At 41.7% G+C, this 17239-nt stretch overlaps 1 protein-coding gene and 1 long non-coding RNA gene across 2 annotated transcripts in view; both read right to left on the bottom strand.

Annotated features, from left to right (window-relative positions):
* Positions 1-404: 404 nt before the first annotated feature.
* LOC138405310 (uncharacterized) lies at positions 405-4466 on the bottom strand. Its single transcript, XR_011239026.1, has 2 exons — positions 2635-4466; positions 405-2454 (listed from the first exon to the last, which is right to left on the bottom strand). It is a non-coding gene; the product is annotated as an uncharacterized lncRNA (long non-coding RNA).
* A 506-nt stretch (positions 4467-4972) lies between these two features.
* Positions 4973-17239, bottom strand: part of mllt10 (MLLT10 histone lysine methyltransferase DOT1L cofactor) — a 40979-nt gene continuing 28712 nt past the window's right edge. Inside the window, 9 exon segments of the mRNA XM_069513000.1 lie at positions 4973-7399; positions 7684-7774; positions 8016-8039; positions 8879-9180; positions 9383-9438; positions 9770-9919; positions 11068-11261; positions 12496-12574; positions 14940-15057. Coding sequence (XP_069369101.1) covers positions 7115-7399; positions 7684-7774; positions 8016-8039; positions 8879-9180; positions 9383-9438; positions 9770-9919; positions 11068-11261; positions 12496-12574; positions 14940-15057 — 1299 coding nt within the window. The 3' untranslated portion in view covers positions 4973-7114.

Genomic DNA, 17239 nt, shown 5'->3' with positions numbered 1-17239 from the left:
GATGCCCTTCAAAAACAACAGACTGGAGGTCGTCAGCACAGACAGGAGGCCATACATTTCACTGAGAGACAAACATCACAGCAGAGCAGACTATTTGATCCGACTGGAGTTTCACAGTTTTAATAAGTATGATAATAAGTATCTGGCTAATTAGTTCCAGCAACACAAGGTCACAAGGGAAATGGTGAAAATATATGGAATTATAAAATGTTTTATAACACTTAATAACATTATCTTAACAGGACCCATACCATGTAATGACTGTACTTACCATCATTAAGTTATAAAATAATATTATAATCTTTAGATGTTTGCTATAATACAGGAAAACTTCACAAACAGTGGAGTCTAATCACTGCTTATTTCAGTACATTAACATAATATTATCCATAATATTATTATTAATAACAACATAAACTTTATTTGTATAGCACCTTTCATCAAGACATGCAGCTCAAAGTGTTTTTTCATATAATATAGATTAAAATAAAAAACAAAAAATGAATGTAATTAATAGAGAACGTTGTACATATTTATTATAATTTATAAAAGTGTGTGAAAATTATCCTGTATCCGTGTTATTCTGGGATATTTAGCTGTTTGTGGATTTTCTTTAAAATCATTTGCTTTAACATGACGGGGATCCTCCAGCAGCCTGACCGGGGAGGAGTGTGTGACCGGCGGCTGCTGCTGGAGGATCCGCCGCCCGCTCAGAGCCGCGCTCCGCCGCAGAGCTGCATTTCCCCTGCAGAGGGGAAAAGCAGACAAGCAGAAAACCCGCTGGTTCAAATGAGACTTCACACACTGTGGTTCTTACTGAAATTATATTCAGCCTCGCTTAGTTTTCGGAGCTGCTTTCCTCTCGCCGGCAGCAGCGGGACAGACACAGCTCGCTGACCGAGCAACGCGTCGCTCCCTGCGGCAGGAGGAGCGAACCAGGCGCCGCTGAAGACCCGGAAGACCCAGCAACACGAGGAGGCGATGGAGCAACTACAACTGTCTTTGTCCACCTACATCCACACAAACTACAATTACTACCGAAATCTAATTATTTCACATTATCCTAGGAGGCAGTAGAGCACGTTATGACCCAACTAGATTTTAATATTTGTTTTTATTTCATTATTTGGTATCTTATTTTGTGTCTTTCAAAATAAAATATATTAATGATTTTAAATTAATATATTAATAGAATGAAAGAAATACAGGAACAGCAGTCAGTCAATTTAATTATTAGCCTAGGTTAGCATATTATTATATGTATTACATATGATATATTATGTAATTGATGTATTATTTATTGATAGGGTTATATAGTTTGTAAATTAAAGTTATAGATAGATAGATAGATAGATAGAAAGATACATAGATAGATAGATCTTCATAATTCTAAATGTTCTAATGTTTATTTTTAACATCCATTGGTTTTATTGGTTTTTCCTATTAAATACATTTGTGGTTTGCATTGTGTGTTTTATATATGGTTTTATTTTTAAATTAAGATAAAATTGACTTGACTTTCGAAGTAAAATAATTTATTTCAATTGCATTTATTGCAATTTGTCCAGTTTTGTGTTTGTGCTTTTTAACTCTGCGAGGTGTCATTCAGCTTGGAGGCAGAAAAAGAGAGGGTCCTGGGTGTGTGTGTGTGTGTGTGTGTGTATGTGGGTGACACTGAGAGTCACTTAGCAGAAGAATACGAGCTGTCTTAGAATGAAGAGGGATGAGGCTGAATCCTGCTGCTTCTCCTCGCCACCATTATCCAACAGGGGAGAGACCTGTGGGGGGCACACACACATAGACACAGACACACATGCACACAGACACACATGCACACAAACACACACACACAAAACACACACGTACCCTGGGAATCTCCTCAGCTGTCCCCCCCTCCTAAACTCTCCTCCTAACCTTCCTCCTCCTCCTCTTCCTCCTGCACCAGCTCTAAACACCTCCGTTTGCCAGCTCTGGTTCCGCTCGGCACCGGATCAGGGCCCCTGGCAGCTGACTGAAGGTTCCTGGCCAGGCTTAAGCCTCCTAATAGCAACCACTCTGTGATGATTTACACTGCATTACTGTACACACCAGCGACTGCCTCCTTCTCCTCCTGCTAATGGTTTATTACACCAGAGCCTTTTTCTGCATTATTGCTCTTTGCCCCCTCTCCCTCTGTTTTGCAAAATAATTTCACTGAATTACCAAACATATGCCAAAACCTGTGCAGAGATTAACTCATGGCACTTGGTTTAGTTGTTTTATGATTTTGCTTTAATTTCTGCTAAGCATAAAAAAATTGCAGGAATAAATAACTGAAATTTAAAGTCCTGTGAACAACCATGTGTTTCTGTCAAGGACTGAGCAAAGAGACTCAGAAAAAAATACTCACAACAATAATTCTTGGTAAACATAAGAGGACTGAGCCGACTGACCTGACGCCTTCAGACAAAGGAGCTGATGAGGAAAAAAAGAAAGACAAGGGGTAAACAATTAAATAAATCAACAAAAATAACCAAAACGTGTCAGAATAGCACCACTAACAATAACGATAGTACAAAACTAATGACTCAGCCAATCAAAACTATTGTAGGAAAGAAAATACAAAAGCAAAATAGCTAATTAGAAATATCTCACCTCCCCATGATGCAGAGGAACATGGTACGGTCCAATTAGCAAACAGTATTTAAGCAGGTCTGATGCAGATGGGACTCATTTTCCTGATGAGCCAAGCAACATGGTGACTCAATTAAAGCGGAATTAATTTAATGAAAAGTCAAACGCCTTAAATGACTGATACCATTTTCACAAAACTGACAAAGAAAGTTAGGTAAATATGCGCAGTTTAAAATAAAATAAACTATACTGTCAAAATAACTAATAAAGGTGAGTATGTTATGATACTACTACTAACAATAAAAATAAGCCTAGTTGGTGCTTCACAAGAGGATAAAACTACAATAAATGAAAGGCAAATTGAAATAAAGAAAATTTGAGTAAAAATAAATTCACCCAGAGATAACTGTTTTTTTAAACAACGTTTCAATATGAAACCAATGTCTGTTAGAATTTTTTTTTACGATTGTGCATTTTAAATTGCTGCACTAAAATAATAAACTTCAGTTGATGAGACAAAATGTCTTCTGGTTCAGGAGCCTTCACAATATAAAATCTGTTGCTGTCCCACAATCTAAATAACAATCCTTCAGCTTTTAATGATACATTTTTGGCATTAATGTGTTATTTAAGTTAAGAATAAAGATTTTCTCAAGGTGACAGGATTCATTTACGTGGACTTTTAGATCTATGTAAAAAGTCACAACTCAAATTCTGCCTTTTCATCAAAGTCGATTTAAACATCTCTATTTGTGGTGAACTAAACACGTAACTATGTCTGTAGTGGAAATGTTAAATTCCTCAACTCAAATGATTTCAAGATGTGAAAGTTTTTTTTCCAGATGCAATCAGGACAAAACAAACATAATCCAGAATCGAATCAAGCTCGTCTTTCTCTTTCAGTTCCACGTTTCTCGACTGCAGTGAGTTCTGCTCTCCTGCCTCTCTGGCTCATTCTGAAGCGGAAAAGAAAACTACTAGAAAGCAGAGACTGAAAGTTGCCATGCTCGCCCAGTCAGAGGCAGCTATCCATGCAGCTGCACAGCATTCCTCAGTGACAGCAGCTCAGCTCGCCTCTGAAGCCACAGATATCTGCCCTACATTTGTCTAATCATCCAGGGCTTAACCCTCCTGCTGGCCCACTATCTGCTCCCTCTGTGTGTGTGTGTGTGTGTGTGTGTGTGTGTGTGAGAGAGAGAGAGAGAGAGAGAGAGAGAGAGAGAGAGAGAGAGAGAGAGAGAGAGAGAGAGAGGGAGAGATCTGTCTCCTAACACCAGGGCTTAGTAGTGTTTTGAATTTGTGATCGGGCACCTGGTCGGGCAGCACACAGGGGTCCTCCATCAGCTGGTAAGCCCCCCCCCCACCGCCGCCAGGGAGGGTTTCCAGGGGGAGTGTGATCGATGATGGACACAGCAGCTCTGCCCCATATCTGTGTGTGTGTGTGTGTGTGCGTGTGTGTGTGGTGCTTTTATGTGTAGCTGTGATGGTGGAGGCTTATAAAAGAGGGGAGAGGGTCCTGGGTGGTGGATGGTGTTTAAACAGCCTGGCTTTTGATTGACAGGGCTGATAGTGGGTGGAGGGGGGGCAAGAACCTGGGTAAAGAGAAAAGGGGGGTTGTGTTGTTGTTAGAATGCAGGTTAGAGAGAGAGTGTGTGTGTGTGTGTGTGAGGGACTGAAAACTCCTGAAGGGGGTGAGGAGGGTGTAGTTTTGGGAGGAGGAGGACAAAAGTGAGCTTTTAATTACCAGGGCAGAAGCAGATGTAGCAGAAATCATGCCCCCACCTCTAAACACACACACATACACAAAGCTGATGACTTCCAGCTGCCGTGTAACACCAGTGTGTGTGTGTCAGGACAGCAGCCTTGAAGCACATTGTTTAAAATTGAAGATGTTCAGTTTCTTCTTCTCCTGATGATTATTCATGTTCCTCCTCATTGTCAGTGAATAAATCTCATCCTGTTGCCGTCTTCTCCTCGTACCTTTCTGCTTTAATTACCACACAATACAAACCAGGTTAATCAAATCAACAAATCTGTTTCATATCATATTTAATGCCAACTTTAGAATTGGAAACTGCAAAACCTCTCATTATATATTCTTTAATTATACTTATATCTAATCTATGTTTCCTTTAATCAAACCAATCAGCAGTCACCTAGAAATCACTTGTGTACATGCGCTCCCACGTTACAGATGTTGCATTATTTACTGGTGAATTTTGAAGAGTGCTATTCTTTGTCTTACATACACATTTACATGTTTATCTTCTTAACATCTGTAAGTTTTGGATTGTTCAGAATTGATTTCTCATTATTTTGCTAATAAATTCTCTCAAACTGCAGAAGAATAAATTCAGCGTTTGTTACTTTATCCAGAGTGTTTATTTTGGTATTTTGAAATACAATGTCACCCCCCCCACCCCCTGATTTTTCTTTTTATCTTCCACTTGTACAAAACTGATCAAAACAAATGTGCGCACAGATGAAAACACGGTGCCCAGAGTATAAAATGAATTTCTCATCAATAAAATGGTGCAAAAAGAAAAAAGGAAAAGAAAAAAAAACACAATGTCCCTGCACATATAAAAATAAATTAATACTTTGTGTGTCCAGTCACTGTCAACCTTATTTTTTTTGTCTGGTCCTAAAGATCCACACACACAAACTGAGGCTTCATTGGCTTTCCTTCACACCAGCGCGGCCAATCACAATCACATATGTACACATCAAAGGCCAATGAGAAAGGTTCTATGTACACTTAACGAGGTAAAAACTGTGCCACTGAACTTCCCCCAACCCCTGACACGTTTCCACCCACCCGATCCCACCCAAACAAACCACTATGTACAACCGCACCCCCTCGTTCCCATCAGCCAGCTATCAAGTAACTTCTAGCTTTAAAACACATGACACAAAAAAAGTCAATAAAAAGGGTTTACAGCAACATCTGACTGTACGGAGAAAATCTCAAACAAACAGAAGACAAAACTATACACAGTAGTACAAAATGATGTTAAATTGCAACACCAGCGGGCTTTTAAAATATTTCATCTTACGCCCATTACACAAACAAACTCCAAATAAATAAAAAGCACAATACAAGTTGGCTTTGATAGAAGAGAATGCAGCAGAATCATCAGTGTTTCTGGTTTCATTAAAAAGACGCCACTGAGTGTTTCTGTAATCTGTTGCAAAGCAACGCAGCTTAATTGCCAGAAAGGGTTATTGAAGATTTGGGCTGAGCGACAGGGACTCAGGTAAAAAGAAAGGGGGGAGATAAATCCCACCTTGGCCTCAGGCACTTGGGCTTGGACCCTGATTGGCCAGTCCTGACTGCTGCGAGGTCGTGAGGCGGCCGCTAACATCGGCCTCATATTTTAGGTCCTGATAGGCTGGTCCTGCTTGAGAGGTAGGTGCAGCAGGGGGCTCAATCAGGGGGATGAAATGTGACGACTTTCCATGTGCTGACAACCAACTGGATCGTTTCTTTGAGAGCGTGTGCTGTGCGGGTTCAAGTTTCCCTCTTTAACATTCAACTTGCTGTATTCTTCTTTTCTTCCATTTCATTTCCCTGAGTGAGCCCCCTGTTTCTGGCCCAGAGAGGAGACAGTGAAAAGCAAGGCTTCTGTGGTGACCGTACGAGACTTGGCTCACTGACATTAATGGATCTACACAAACGGAGGGAAACACACGGGGAGAGAGAGGCAGTGGCAAGAACATGTAGGATTTCTTTTTTTGCCAGGAGCCTCTCACCAAATATTCCCCAAGGGACTCGCTGTGAGACAGATGTCAAACATACATCTGCACTTTTAAGTCTTTGTGGTAGGGACTTGTAGTTTTTTTTGTTTTAAATATTAATGCATTTCTGCTATCTTTTTTTTATATTTGTAGTTCTGTGTGTGCTAGCTTGTGTGCTGACTGCACGACTCTGGTTAGCTGAGGCCCCTGAGAGTGAAATAGTAGTGACACCACACGGGAGACACGAAGCAACGAGAAAAAGAAATGACGAAAAGTGAAGAAAATGTTAGAGAGAAATAATTAAAGGTAATGTTTCGTGGAAGCACATCTGACACCTCACCTGTTGGGGAGAGAACACATATCACCCTGTGCTGCGGTGACACTTATAACACAAACTAACTTATCTCAGCAGTAAAAATTAAAACCTGAAGCAGCGCTACAGAACAAACTAAGAAATCTAAGACTGGATGGAAATAAATAAAACAAATTTACACAAAATTATGTGTAAATACCTGACAAAAGCTGCAAAAATAAAGAGTTGGTGAAAGAAAAAGACAAAAAATGTAATTCTTACTTTTGTCTTCAGTTATCAATCACCACAGTGTGTGTTAACATGTTAGCACAGACCGTTCTAAAGAATAATCTACCCGGACACAGCTTCTTCTGCCAGTGTTCTAGTCGAACAACAAAGTTGACCAACAGGCTGATCTCCCCAAAACTCTGCATATTTATTTAAAGGAAAAAAACAAAAGAACATCTGCCGTCATGTCTTCTCCTGCCCTGCAATGCCCACGGCCTTTTCAGCGAGCCGCGGCTTCTGGGCCCCCGAGGGGTGCGTGTCAGTGTGTGCGTGCTGCAGCGCCAGGAAGGGGTTGGCTGTGATGGCGCCTTGGCTCTGGTTCTGGGCGCCGGGCATCAGGTTGTTCATAGGAAGCTGAGCGGAGGAGAGCGGGATGGAGGGAATCTGCGACGAGGAGGAGAGGGTCTGCAGCTGCTGGAGGTCCTGCTGCTGCTGCATCAGTTGGTAGAGCAACACCTGCTGATGCTCCTAGGGAGAAGAGAGAGATGCAGGAGGCGAAAGAAAAAGAAAGACAGGAGAGAAGAGATGGAGTGGTAGAGATGGGATGAGGTCAAGGGAAAAATGTGAAGGAGGACAACAATGAGAGATGGGGAAGAGACAGAGTGGAGACAGGTGGGGTGAAGAGGAGGAGAAAAAAGAAGAATTACTAAGCTTGGCGATTTAGGTCATTGTCCAAAAAAAACCTCAGTGTAGCTCAGAGTGCATGTGTGCGTGCATGTGTGTGTGTGTGTGTGTGTGTGTGTGTGCCGTACCGCTGAAGGCTGCGAGGACAGCAGCTGCTGGAGCTGATGCTGCTGGAGGAGGAGTCTGTGCTGCTCAGACAACAGACCAAGCCGTGCGGCACTGACACAAAACACAACTCAGTCAGACGACAACAATAAAAACACTCTATACACACTACTGCATTTCAACAATAAAATACTTCTGTCAATAATGTCCATAAAACAAATATTTAAAAAATGTTATATACTGCTATTGCAATATTATAAAGAAAACTTAAAAGTCGATTCCATATTCAAAATCACAAACGCTTTTACAACCTGTCTCTGTCCGACGTAAAGAACTGATCTGACTTGTGTCTCACCTGTTCTTACTAGTTGTTGAGCTGCTAGAATCCAACACGCAAGCAAAAGGAAACACAGAGAAAGAGAGAGGAACCAATAAAGTTCACATACAAACCTCTTGAAAAAGAACAGAGATGAAGCTGCCAGACAAATATGGTCTCTGACATTTCGATGAAATGATTCTGGTGTTTTCAGTTTCTTGGTGTGGATGTGATGAGATGAAATGCGACAGAGCCTGAAAGCTCAAATGTAAAATGTTTAGGGAGCATGTTTGTAGAGCTCCAATCCATGGACTATAAACTGATAGGAGGACAAGCGATATAACGAGACATGTTCTGCCTCAGAAACTGCAGAAAATGCCGGGTGGGACATCAGCGAGTGTGCAAATCTATGCACTGATCTGATACCACATCTTTACATTTGATCCAGACAAAAGTGCAATTTTCTTTTCCCAGAAATCGTTTCTTCACTGCTCCAAAACAGCAGTTTTGTTTTTACAGCAGTTGAGAAGAAGAGATTTCTGATAGTGTAGCATTAGTCAGAGCGAGCTAATAGCAATTTTAGTAAAATGCAGACGTGTAGGAGGGATGGCAATCATCACCCCCGTACAGGGATAACAGCAAACAGCTGTTAAAATACGTTATACAACTTGTTATTTCGTGTTGTTGTTTCGTTTGTTATTACTGGTATTGGATCGGTACGTGGTATCAGCCAATATACAAAGTCCAGGTATCGGTCTTGGTAAGGAGAGGTATCGCTTGCAATGATTTTGAGAATGCCCATAAAACAGCATGATGCATTACATGTTATGACACTTGATTAAGTGGTCCAGTCTGTTCTGGCTTCATTTTGTCTGATCTGACACCATACACCCAACACGTACCTGTTGTTGACCGGCAACGTGACGCCCGTAGCTGCTCCACTAGTGTGTTGGTGAGGGCTGCCGGTGCCCGCTGGTGTCTGGATGACCCCGTTCAGCGCACCAACGATTCCCCCAATGCCCAGAGAGCTGCCCGTGCCGATTGCACCCATCAGCCCAGCTACCACGCCCAGCCCGGCCGGGGTTGCCCCCACATTGGCGAGTCCATTGAGCTGCGGCTGGGGTGGGCTATGGGAGACGGAGGGAGGCGTGGAGAGGGAGGAGGTGGAGCCACTACTGCTGTGGCCACCACAAGAAGTACTATCCTGAGAGAAGAGGTTAATGGCTTTAATGACAAATCCTCCACTCAGACCCTGTTTTTAACACGTTAATGATGAGACACTATGTTTATCATCAACATTAAGACATTAGCTCATAACTGAACTAAACTAACTTTACGACCTAGTGCTTCTCTGAGTGACTCATACATGTTTATTTGTTACAGTTCTTTCTCTTGTTGGTCTTTACCTGAGCTGCAACAGGTAATGATGAGTCGGTGGCTCCAAGCTGGGCTCCTTTCACATCTGCAACACAAATTTAGATTTTTTTTGTCTTTGTAATTCCAGCAAGGAGATCGTTTCAGCCCCTGTCCATTGGTTCATTTTTTAATTTGTCTGAATAAATTAACATATTTGTGTAATCGCAACCCTGAACAGATTTCCACGAAACTTAGTGGAAAGCTCGGACACAAATCCAAAACACAAAATTGTGTATGTCTGTGAACGTTTTTGTTTTGGTGCAGATACTGTTTATACCCGACATTTGCAGTAAGTAACTCTAATTATGTGTTAATTATTTAACCAGCCTTATTTATTTCGCTACAAAGAGTTGCTTAAGTTGTGAATGTGCACGTACCAGAGCAGGCTGTGGTGGGAGTGAAAGGCACTGATAACTGAGCGCTGAGAAGCTGCAGTCTCTCTTTCTTCATAGTCAGAGTTTTGATCTGCTCCTCCAACCTCCGGTTCTCCTCCTGAAGCTGGTGGAGCGACTTCAACATCCCCACCACTGAGAGAGAGAGAGAGAGAGAGAGAAGGAAAGAAAGAAAAAGATGTGAAAACTGACCTTAGTGTAGTGTAGCGGCAGCAGCAATTTATTCTCCCTGCTCAAAATGTTTTGTAATCGCTCTAGACTGAGTTTCAATCTATGATAAGTCAACGTTCCTGTGTGAGAGAAACACTTTTCAAACTTTTACCTACATTATATAAAGAATGTCTTATACTTCTGGGGTGGAGCAGTAAGTATTGGAGTGATCTTTTCACGAGCAAGAAGAACACCAGACTTTCTAAAAAAGCCCCCAGGATGATACCGTGTAACTCTGCTCAGCCTCCACACAGCTCTGCTCACATACCCAGTGACTGAATAGACAGATATACTCTAGAAGGGGGGTCAGAGGTCAAGATCAGCTACAGAGCAGTGACCCTGGTGCCTGTACAGACTCAGCGCAGTGCTCAAGGACAACTCCGGTTAGGAGGAGGATGTGCAGACACAGGAACTTCAACCTGAATAGTCCAGATTGAAGGAAGACCTTTCAAACAACTAGGCTGCAACTACTGATCCGTAAAGGGATGTTCAGATGGGGAGATTACTGACGGAGATCAACAGACACTAACATATAACATGGAGACAGTGAGTAAAAGGATTGAGAGGCAGAGAGGCAACAGGGGATTGTGAAGGCGAGAGAAATTAGGCAAGAAGTAAAGGTGGAAATAATGACCACCAAGCAGGTGTGCATCCAAATGTGTGTGTGTGGGGGGGGGTATCGAATCTCTGTACAACATTGCACGACAGGTCTCACGGTCCTCCAACTTTGTATTTTTGTCAGCAGCATTATGCAAAACTACTTAACAAATTTCCATAAAACTTGGAAGGATTGAACAGGGCCAAGAAAGACGGTGTAAAGTTTTTGCACAGTTCTGGACAAAGGGGTGGATCCAGGAAATCGCTTTCTTTAGCATTGCAAGATAGGGCTATTTTTGACATTCACACCAATTTTCCCAGGAAATACTCAATTCTAGTGATTTTTTAAATATTGTTTTATTTCTCTGAATAAGGTCACAAAATACTGTTGTGGAATCAGAGCCCCAACACAGGATACCCAGCCCTGTGTGTGTGATTGCATTGTTGTGTATCTTTTTGTGTTTGTGGTCACTTACCATCTCCTTGCCCTCCCTGCTGGAGCAGGAAGCTCTGCCCCTCGTTCCACTGCCGTTCCAGGAGCTGCTCTATGCTGGTGGCCACCGGGAGCAGCGTCTCCCCGCTGCCTCCCCCCGCCCCTAGCAACCCCAGACCCGGCCCCGGCAACGACCCCGAGGAGTCATAGCGGATCTGCAGGCCACCAATGGGAGAGCTGAATGGAGGCAGAGAGAGAGAGACAGAGAGAAAGAGAGAGCATGGATAGAAAAGGAGAGATAGAGAGGTCAATAGGGAGATTAACGACCCAACATAAACGTCAGACAAACATAGACACTGCTGGCTATAAAACTACATCAATTTGTTGTTACAGTGGTCCTTAATGAAAAGGGGCCAGGCTTTCCGTCTGTGTGTGTGTGTGAGCGAGCGAGCGAGAAAGACGTGGAGGGAGAGGGAGAAAGAGGACATGCAAGAGGGCGAGAGACAGAAAAAGGGAAGTGGACTGTCTAGGTGCGATAAATCTTGGTGTGTGTGTGTGCTGAGTCAATCTGTTGAGTGTGAAAGAGGAGAAATGAGGGACAGCAGGAGAGGGAAGAAAGAACAGAGTGAAGGATACACAATGTGGAGGAAAAGTACAAACGAGCAGCAGCGATGAGATTTTCTGGAATCGTTCTACATAAAACATAATAAAAACTGCTTTTAAGTGTCAATATCATAGAATTATTTAAAAAAGGGTGTCACACTTAATGCAAAAAAACAGATTTATTAACTTTTACATTCAAGTGTTTTGAGTAGAAAATCATCAAGGTGTCACAAACTATGTAGAAAAGCAACATATTACAATATTCTCTTTTTAAATCTTAAGACAGCCATTCCCAGCCAGTCCAAAATGCAAAACATGAAATAACAGAGGTGCAGTATTCATGATAAAAATGTTACGAACCTCATCAAGGGAAATTATCCATCCCACAAAGTAGAAGAAACAAACATAAATGGATCTGTCTCAACAATATTCCCATTCTGAGGGCTCCATGCAAATATTCCCAGATGGAGAAGAAGCAGAAAATCACTGGACTGTCCTTCCATGTGTGATTACATTGAGAAAAAAAACATCTAAGTGGAGTTGAAGGATGGTTACCACCTTCAAAAACACACGTTATCGTTGGCAGTAAGAGAGCGAGGATTGCCTGTAGGGGTAAGAGCGAAAGGCAGAGTGTGCATGTGTGTTTGTGTGTGTGTGTGTTGGTGTGTGTGAAGAGTGAGAGGAAGAGAGGGGAGACGGCGGGCCGGCGAAGGGAAAGGCAGAGAGGGGGATGGGTAACGAAGGGGGGCCAGAGAGGAATGTAAAAACGGGGTGGGATTTGGGTGGTGGGGGATCTGTGTGTGTGTTTGTGTATGTGTGTGTGTGCGTGCGTTTGTGTGTGCGCGTGTGATAGAAAGCATGTACTCACCGCGGGGTGGTCTTGGGAGAAGCTCTTATGGAGAAGCCCTGAGCTCCGACGCTGCTGCTGCCGTCTCCCACCTCCTGATCTGCGCACACACACACAAAAATCAACTGTGCATCCAAGAACATGTTCACAATAAACTGGAAGAAGTTTATGAAAACCACACTGAAACACCAACAAAACAAAAACAGATATAAGCCCTTCTTTGCCATTTGAGAAACAACTAAATGTATGTCTCTCTCTCACAAACACACACACACACACTTATATATACAGTATATGTGTGTATCACATCTGGTTGGTAATGAGTGATTCTATACTGGTTCATTAAACCTGTATCCTCCTGCTCTCTGTGATGGATTTTATCAAGGTTGAACTCCAAGTAAGATTTTTCACAACAAAATTTAAATTGATTTTACAATTTTTGCTATTATTTTTACATTTACAGCAGTCTGGTTTAAGGGACCCTAAACAATGAGGAGTCTCATTAAACAATACGGTTTAACTTTACAGACATACACTCGAAGAGGCTTAGAGTTATTTATTCTCATCCACACTGCAACACACTGGGGCAGTTTTCACTTTTATCCACTGTGGAGGAGCAAACTGTCAGAGTGTGAACAGAGAGAAAATACAAAGAGAAAAAGTTGCATTTTCAAAATTAGTCTGTGTGCTTTAGATGCACTGCAACATGGCATCCTACAAAAGTCTCTTTTTCTTTCCTTTGTATGTCTTTCACAGACGAGCCTTCATTCAAACTGCATGTGAGTGAATCTCTCTCTCTCTCTCTCTCTCTACCTTCTGTATCTCCTCCCTCTGGGCCCGTGGCCAGACGCTTCTTTTCATTTTCCTCGGCGGGAGTAATGAATCACACATGCGCGCACACTCAAATGCACACTTTTGCATTTACACAACTCCGACCAACTCCCCTCTACTTAAGACAGTCAATCCCAGCTTTTACCCCCAACGGGTCACCACTACGCTCGCTCGCCTTCTTTTTCAAACTCCCTTTTTCTCTCGCGGCCCTTTTCCATACTGGCGCCTCCCTCCAGACACTCAAAAGCAAAGAGAAAGGACTGCCAAAGTAAACAGGGGACATGCATACAAACACACGCACACCTTGCATGTTTGTGCTCACATGACCCTTCACTAGTTCACAAACACAACTTCACACTTGTGGGGCAGCACACGCGACGTGCTCGGTGTAAATTGTGTACAACTTTACTGCAAGGAAACAAGGACGTTCACAAGGGCTGCATGGAGATTCATTATTTATCAATCATATATATATATATATATATATATATATATATAAAATAAATCAACACAATTATATGTAACTATTTTGTTAATCTATTTTTTAATTTTTACAGCAAAAAGCCTTTTTCTTTGGTTTCAGTTATTCAATGCAAAGACTGCTGTTTTTTTTCTGTCTTAAATATCCATACAATTAAGATTTGTTTTTCTTAACTTAAATCTTAATTTTCTTGAGCATTAAATATCACTAAATATCATTAAATTATTAATCAAGTGACTGGCAGATTTACAGATGATGATATTCATACTGAAGACATTCAACATACAATTAGGTAAAATAGAAAAAAGCTGACAATCTTCAATCATTTTGAGTTTGGTATTTAAAAATTAAAGATCTACTTTCAAATAAAATTTTAGTACACTAATTACTCACATATTCAATATTCTTTTATTAAAAGCAAATAATAAAAAGTTGATTTTATGTTGTGACAATTTCTTCCAGGAAATACGCAAATTAACTCTGCCCAGTAACACACAGACACACACACTTGAACACACACACAAAGCCTCGTCATTCAGCCTGATTAGTGACTTGACCTGCAGGTCAGAGTGGATCTGGCTCTGATGACGGCTGACCGGCAGCAGGAACTAACCCACCTTCCTCCACCTCCTCTTTACTCTCTCTTCTTTTCTCCTGCGTCGCTCCTTTCTGTTCATCCAGATGTCTCGTATCAGGAAGTGGCTACTCTGATTACTAAGGCCACCTCTTACTCCCTCATCAGCTCCCGCACCGGACAGACAACGCACCCCCTTTTTCCTACAGCAGGAGTTCCCTGAAGCGTGACCCCGACCTCCTCTGATCCCCGCTCTCACGACAATTTCAACAAATCCTCCTATTTCTCCACAACTTGGCGGAAAAGTTGTGTTTTACATGTAAATTACACATTAATGACCCTGTGTTCTGAACTTGCTTTTGTACGTGTGATAGAGAGTAAGGGCGAGACAGAGGGGACCGATCGAGGTGTGTAACCAGAGCCGAGCGGGTGGAGCTAGAAAATATCACGAGTGATGACCCTTGACCTCTCCTAGGGACCAAGGGGCGTGACCTATCCATTATCTCCCTCTCCTTCTCTCTGACACTGATGCATAGTTTTGTCACAAGCATGTATACACACACAAATAGGTTTGCATACCTGCTGGTGAGGCCTCAGACTGGGCCATGAGTGCTGCCGCGGCCGAGTTGGGGTTCAGCCTGTTGCCAAACATGTGGGAGGGAGCGAGGTTGAAGACGGACCCCGGCATACTGCTCACCTGAGGACAGATGCAAACGTGTGAGCCATGAAGAAGAAATTATGTTTCATTGTGATTCAAATCATCATTATATTCACTTAAACAGGGAGTTTTTATATCATACATCATTATGCTCCAATGGGGAGTTTTTTTAATTCTATGAAATTAATTTCAAGCAACAGCTCTAGTGAAAAACTGCTTCAATAAAACGACTGCATTAAAAATCACTGATTTAGATACAATTTTAGGGACTAAGACTGATGACTATTTTCATTATTTATGTTGATAATGATACATTTTCATCATGGATTCATCACACAACTACTTTCTTGATGTTTAATTTGTAGTTGGGTTATGAAATACAACATGAAACCAAAAGAATCCGGAGCCCAACTTTGCAACACACAGAGTCTTTTGGTTGGTTAATGAGCATTGTCCCTGTCAAATGAACAAGTAAAATTGAATAAAATTTTACAAACACCAAGAAAAGGCTAATTCTCAAACTTGAGTTGTTGACACCAGAAGTGTTATTTTCATCTGAATGATTAATTATCAAAATAATTTCAATTATTTTAGTTTTTATGTCAATTGTTTAACAAATAATTTCGTCAATGTAACTACTGAACAGCATTGAATTGTACCTGATCTCTAAAATCAAGCTGCAGAATCTCTGGTGTTTCTTTTCTTGGTAATAAACAAGCAAGTGGCAAGAGTTCATATTATTTGTAATGTTGTTATTTCTGAAGTCTGACTCATGTTGTTAAACAATTATTGAGCCTGAATCCAAAACTGAGAATCAATCGAATTTATCTGGTTTGAAAATATTTAAATCCTCTGGTTTTTACCATTAATTACACTTGTCACAGAGCATCTAAAAATTCCTTTATGTCACTGAACCTTATTTGATCGAGGAAAAAACATATGCACAAAAGCCCCCCCCCCCCCAAAAAAATCATTGCGCTCACAAGCACACACACAAGCACACACACAAGCACACACAAGCGCACACACAAGCCGCACACACACACACACACACACACACACACACACACACACACACACACACACACACACACACACACACACACACACACACAGGCTCAGCGCGCCTCCGCACCCTGACAGTACACTGACACGCTGACAAAGTGTTTCTGATGCATAGAGTTTAATCCAATTAAGGCATTTCCCAAATAAGGACAGTGGAGCGAAGGAAGGGTGGGGTGTGAGGGAGGAGAGCGAGGGCGGAGCGTCAAGAAAGGAATCAGGTGTACAAAATGGCCGACTGTTTTGGTAGCTGCAGAGTAAAACTAGAGGCAAAGCATGTTGACATCACAGAAACTGATTTGAGTCACTTGATTTTGCTCTTCCATCACATCTTTTTTTTTTTACTCAAGCTGAAATACGCTAAGAGATATAAAAAATTTTTAAAGATAATGAACAAAATTAATAACTTGGTGTTTACTTTTTCAATGAAAAAATTTAAGATCTTAAATATTCTGGTTTCTACAATTTGAGGAGAGTTCTGATCTATGAAACAATGTTTTGAATGAAATGCAGAAAAACAACTTGTGTTAATTGTGTGTAACTTTTTTAAACGTGTGCTCTGTCCTGGTCATCATATTAAGGTGTGTGTGTGTGTGTGTGTGTGTGTGTGTGTGTGTGTGTGTGTGTGGTGGTGGTGGTTATTTCAGATTTCCCTTTAGACACCCCTCCTCCTCCTCTTCCCATCGGTGCCATAATCCAGCCTGCGTTCCCATCAACATTCATTTTTCATTTACATTCATTTTTCATTCAAAGTCTCTCTCGAACTCCCTTTCTCTGTCCTGGGCTGATAGCCAATAACAGTAGGCTGAGAGTCTGCTAGTGGACTGAAAATAGCAAATGGTCTCCGTCACTCACATACACACACAGAGACACTAATTCACTCTCACACACACACACACACACACTGAGGGAAGCTTGTTGTTGGCATCCCTGTAATGTTGCATAATTTCTGCAGACTTTATCCAGAGTATGTGTGTCCCAGATGCTGAGAGGTGTGAATCACACTGTACAAACTAACACACACCTTTTTTTCCCCACATTTTTTTTCTTACAATCTGGTGCAACAAAATGGAGAAAAAAAAATCTTTGGCTTCTTAAGTAGCTTTCACTCGTGCTTTCTGCTGTTTACTTTCCATCTTTTACTCCCCAGCAGCCCCCC

The sequence above is a fragment of the Paralichthys olivaceus genome, chromosome 17 (genome assembly GCF_024713975.1).
Source record: "Paralichthys olivaceus isolate ysfri-2021 chromosome 17, ASM2471397v2, whole genome shotgun sequence".
NCBI classification, from domain to species: domain Eukaryota; kingdom Metazoa; phylum Chordata; class Actinopteri; order Pleuronectiformes; family Paralichthyidae; genus Paralichthys; species Paralichthys olivaceus.
This window is presented reverse-complemented; position numbering and strand designations above follow the sequence as displayed.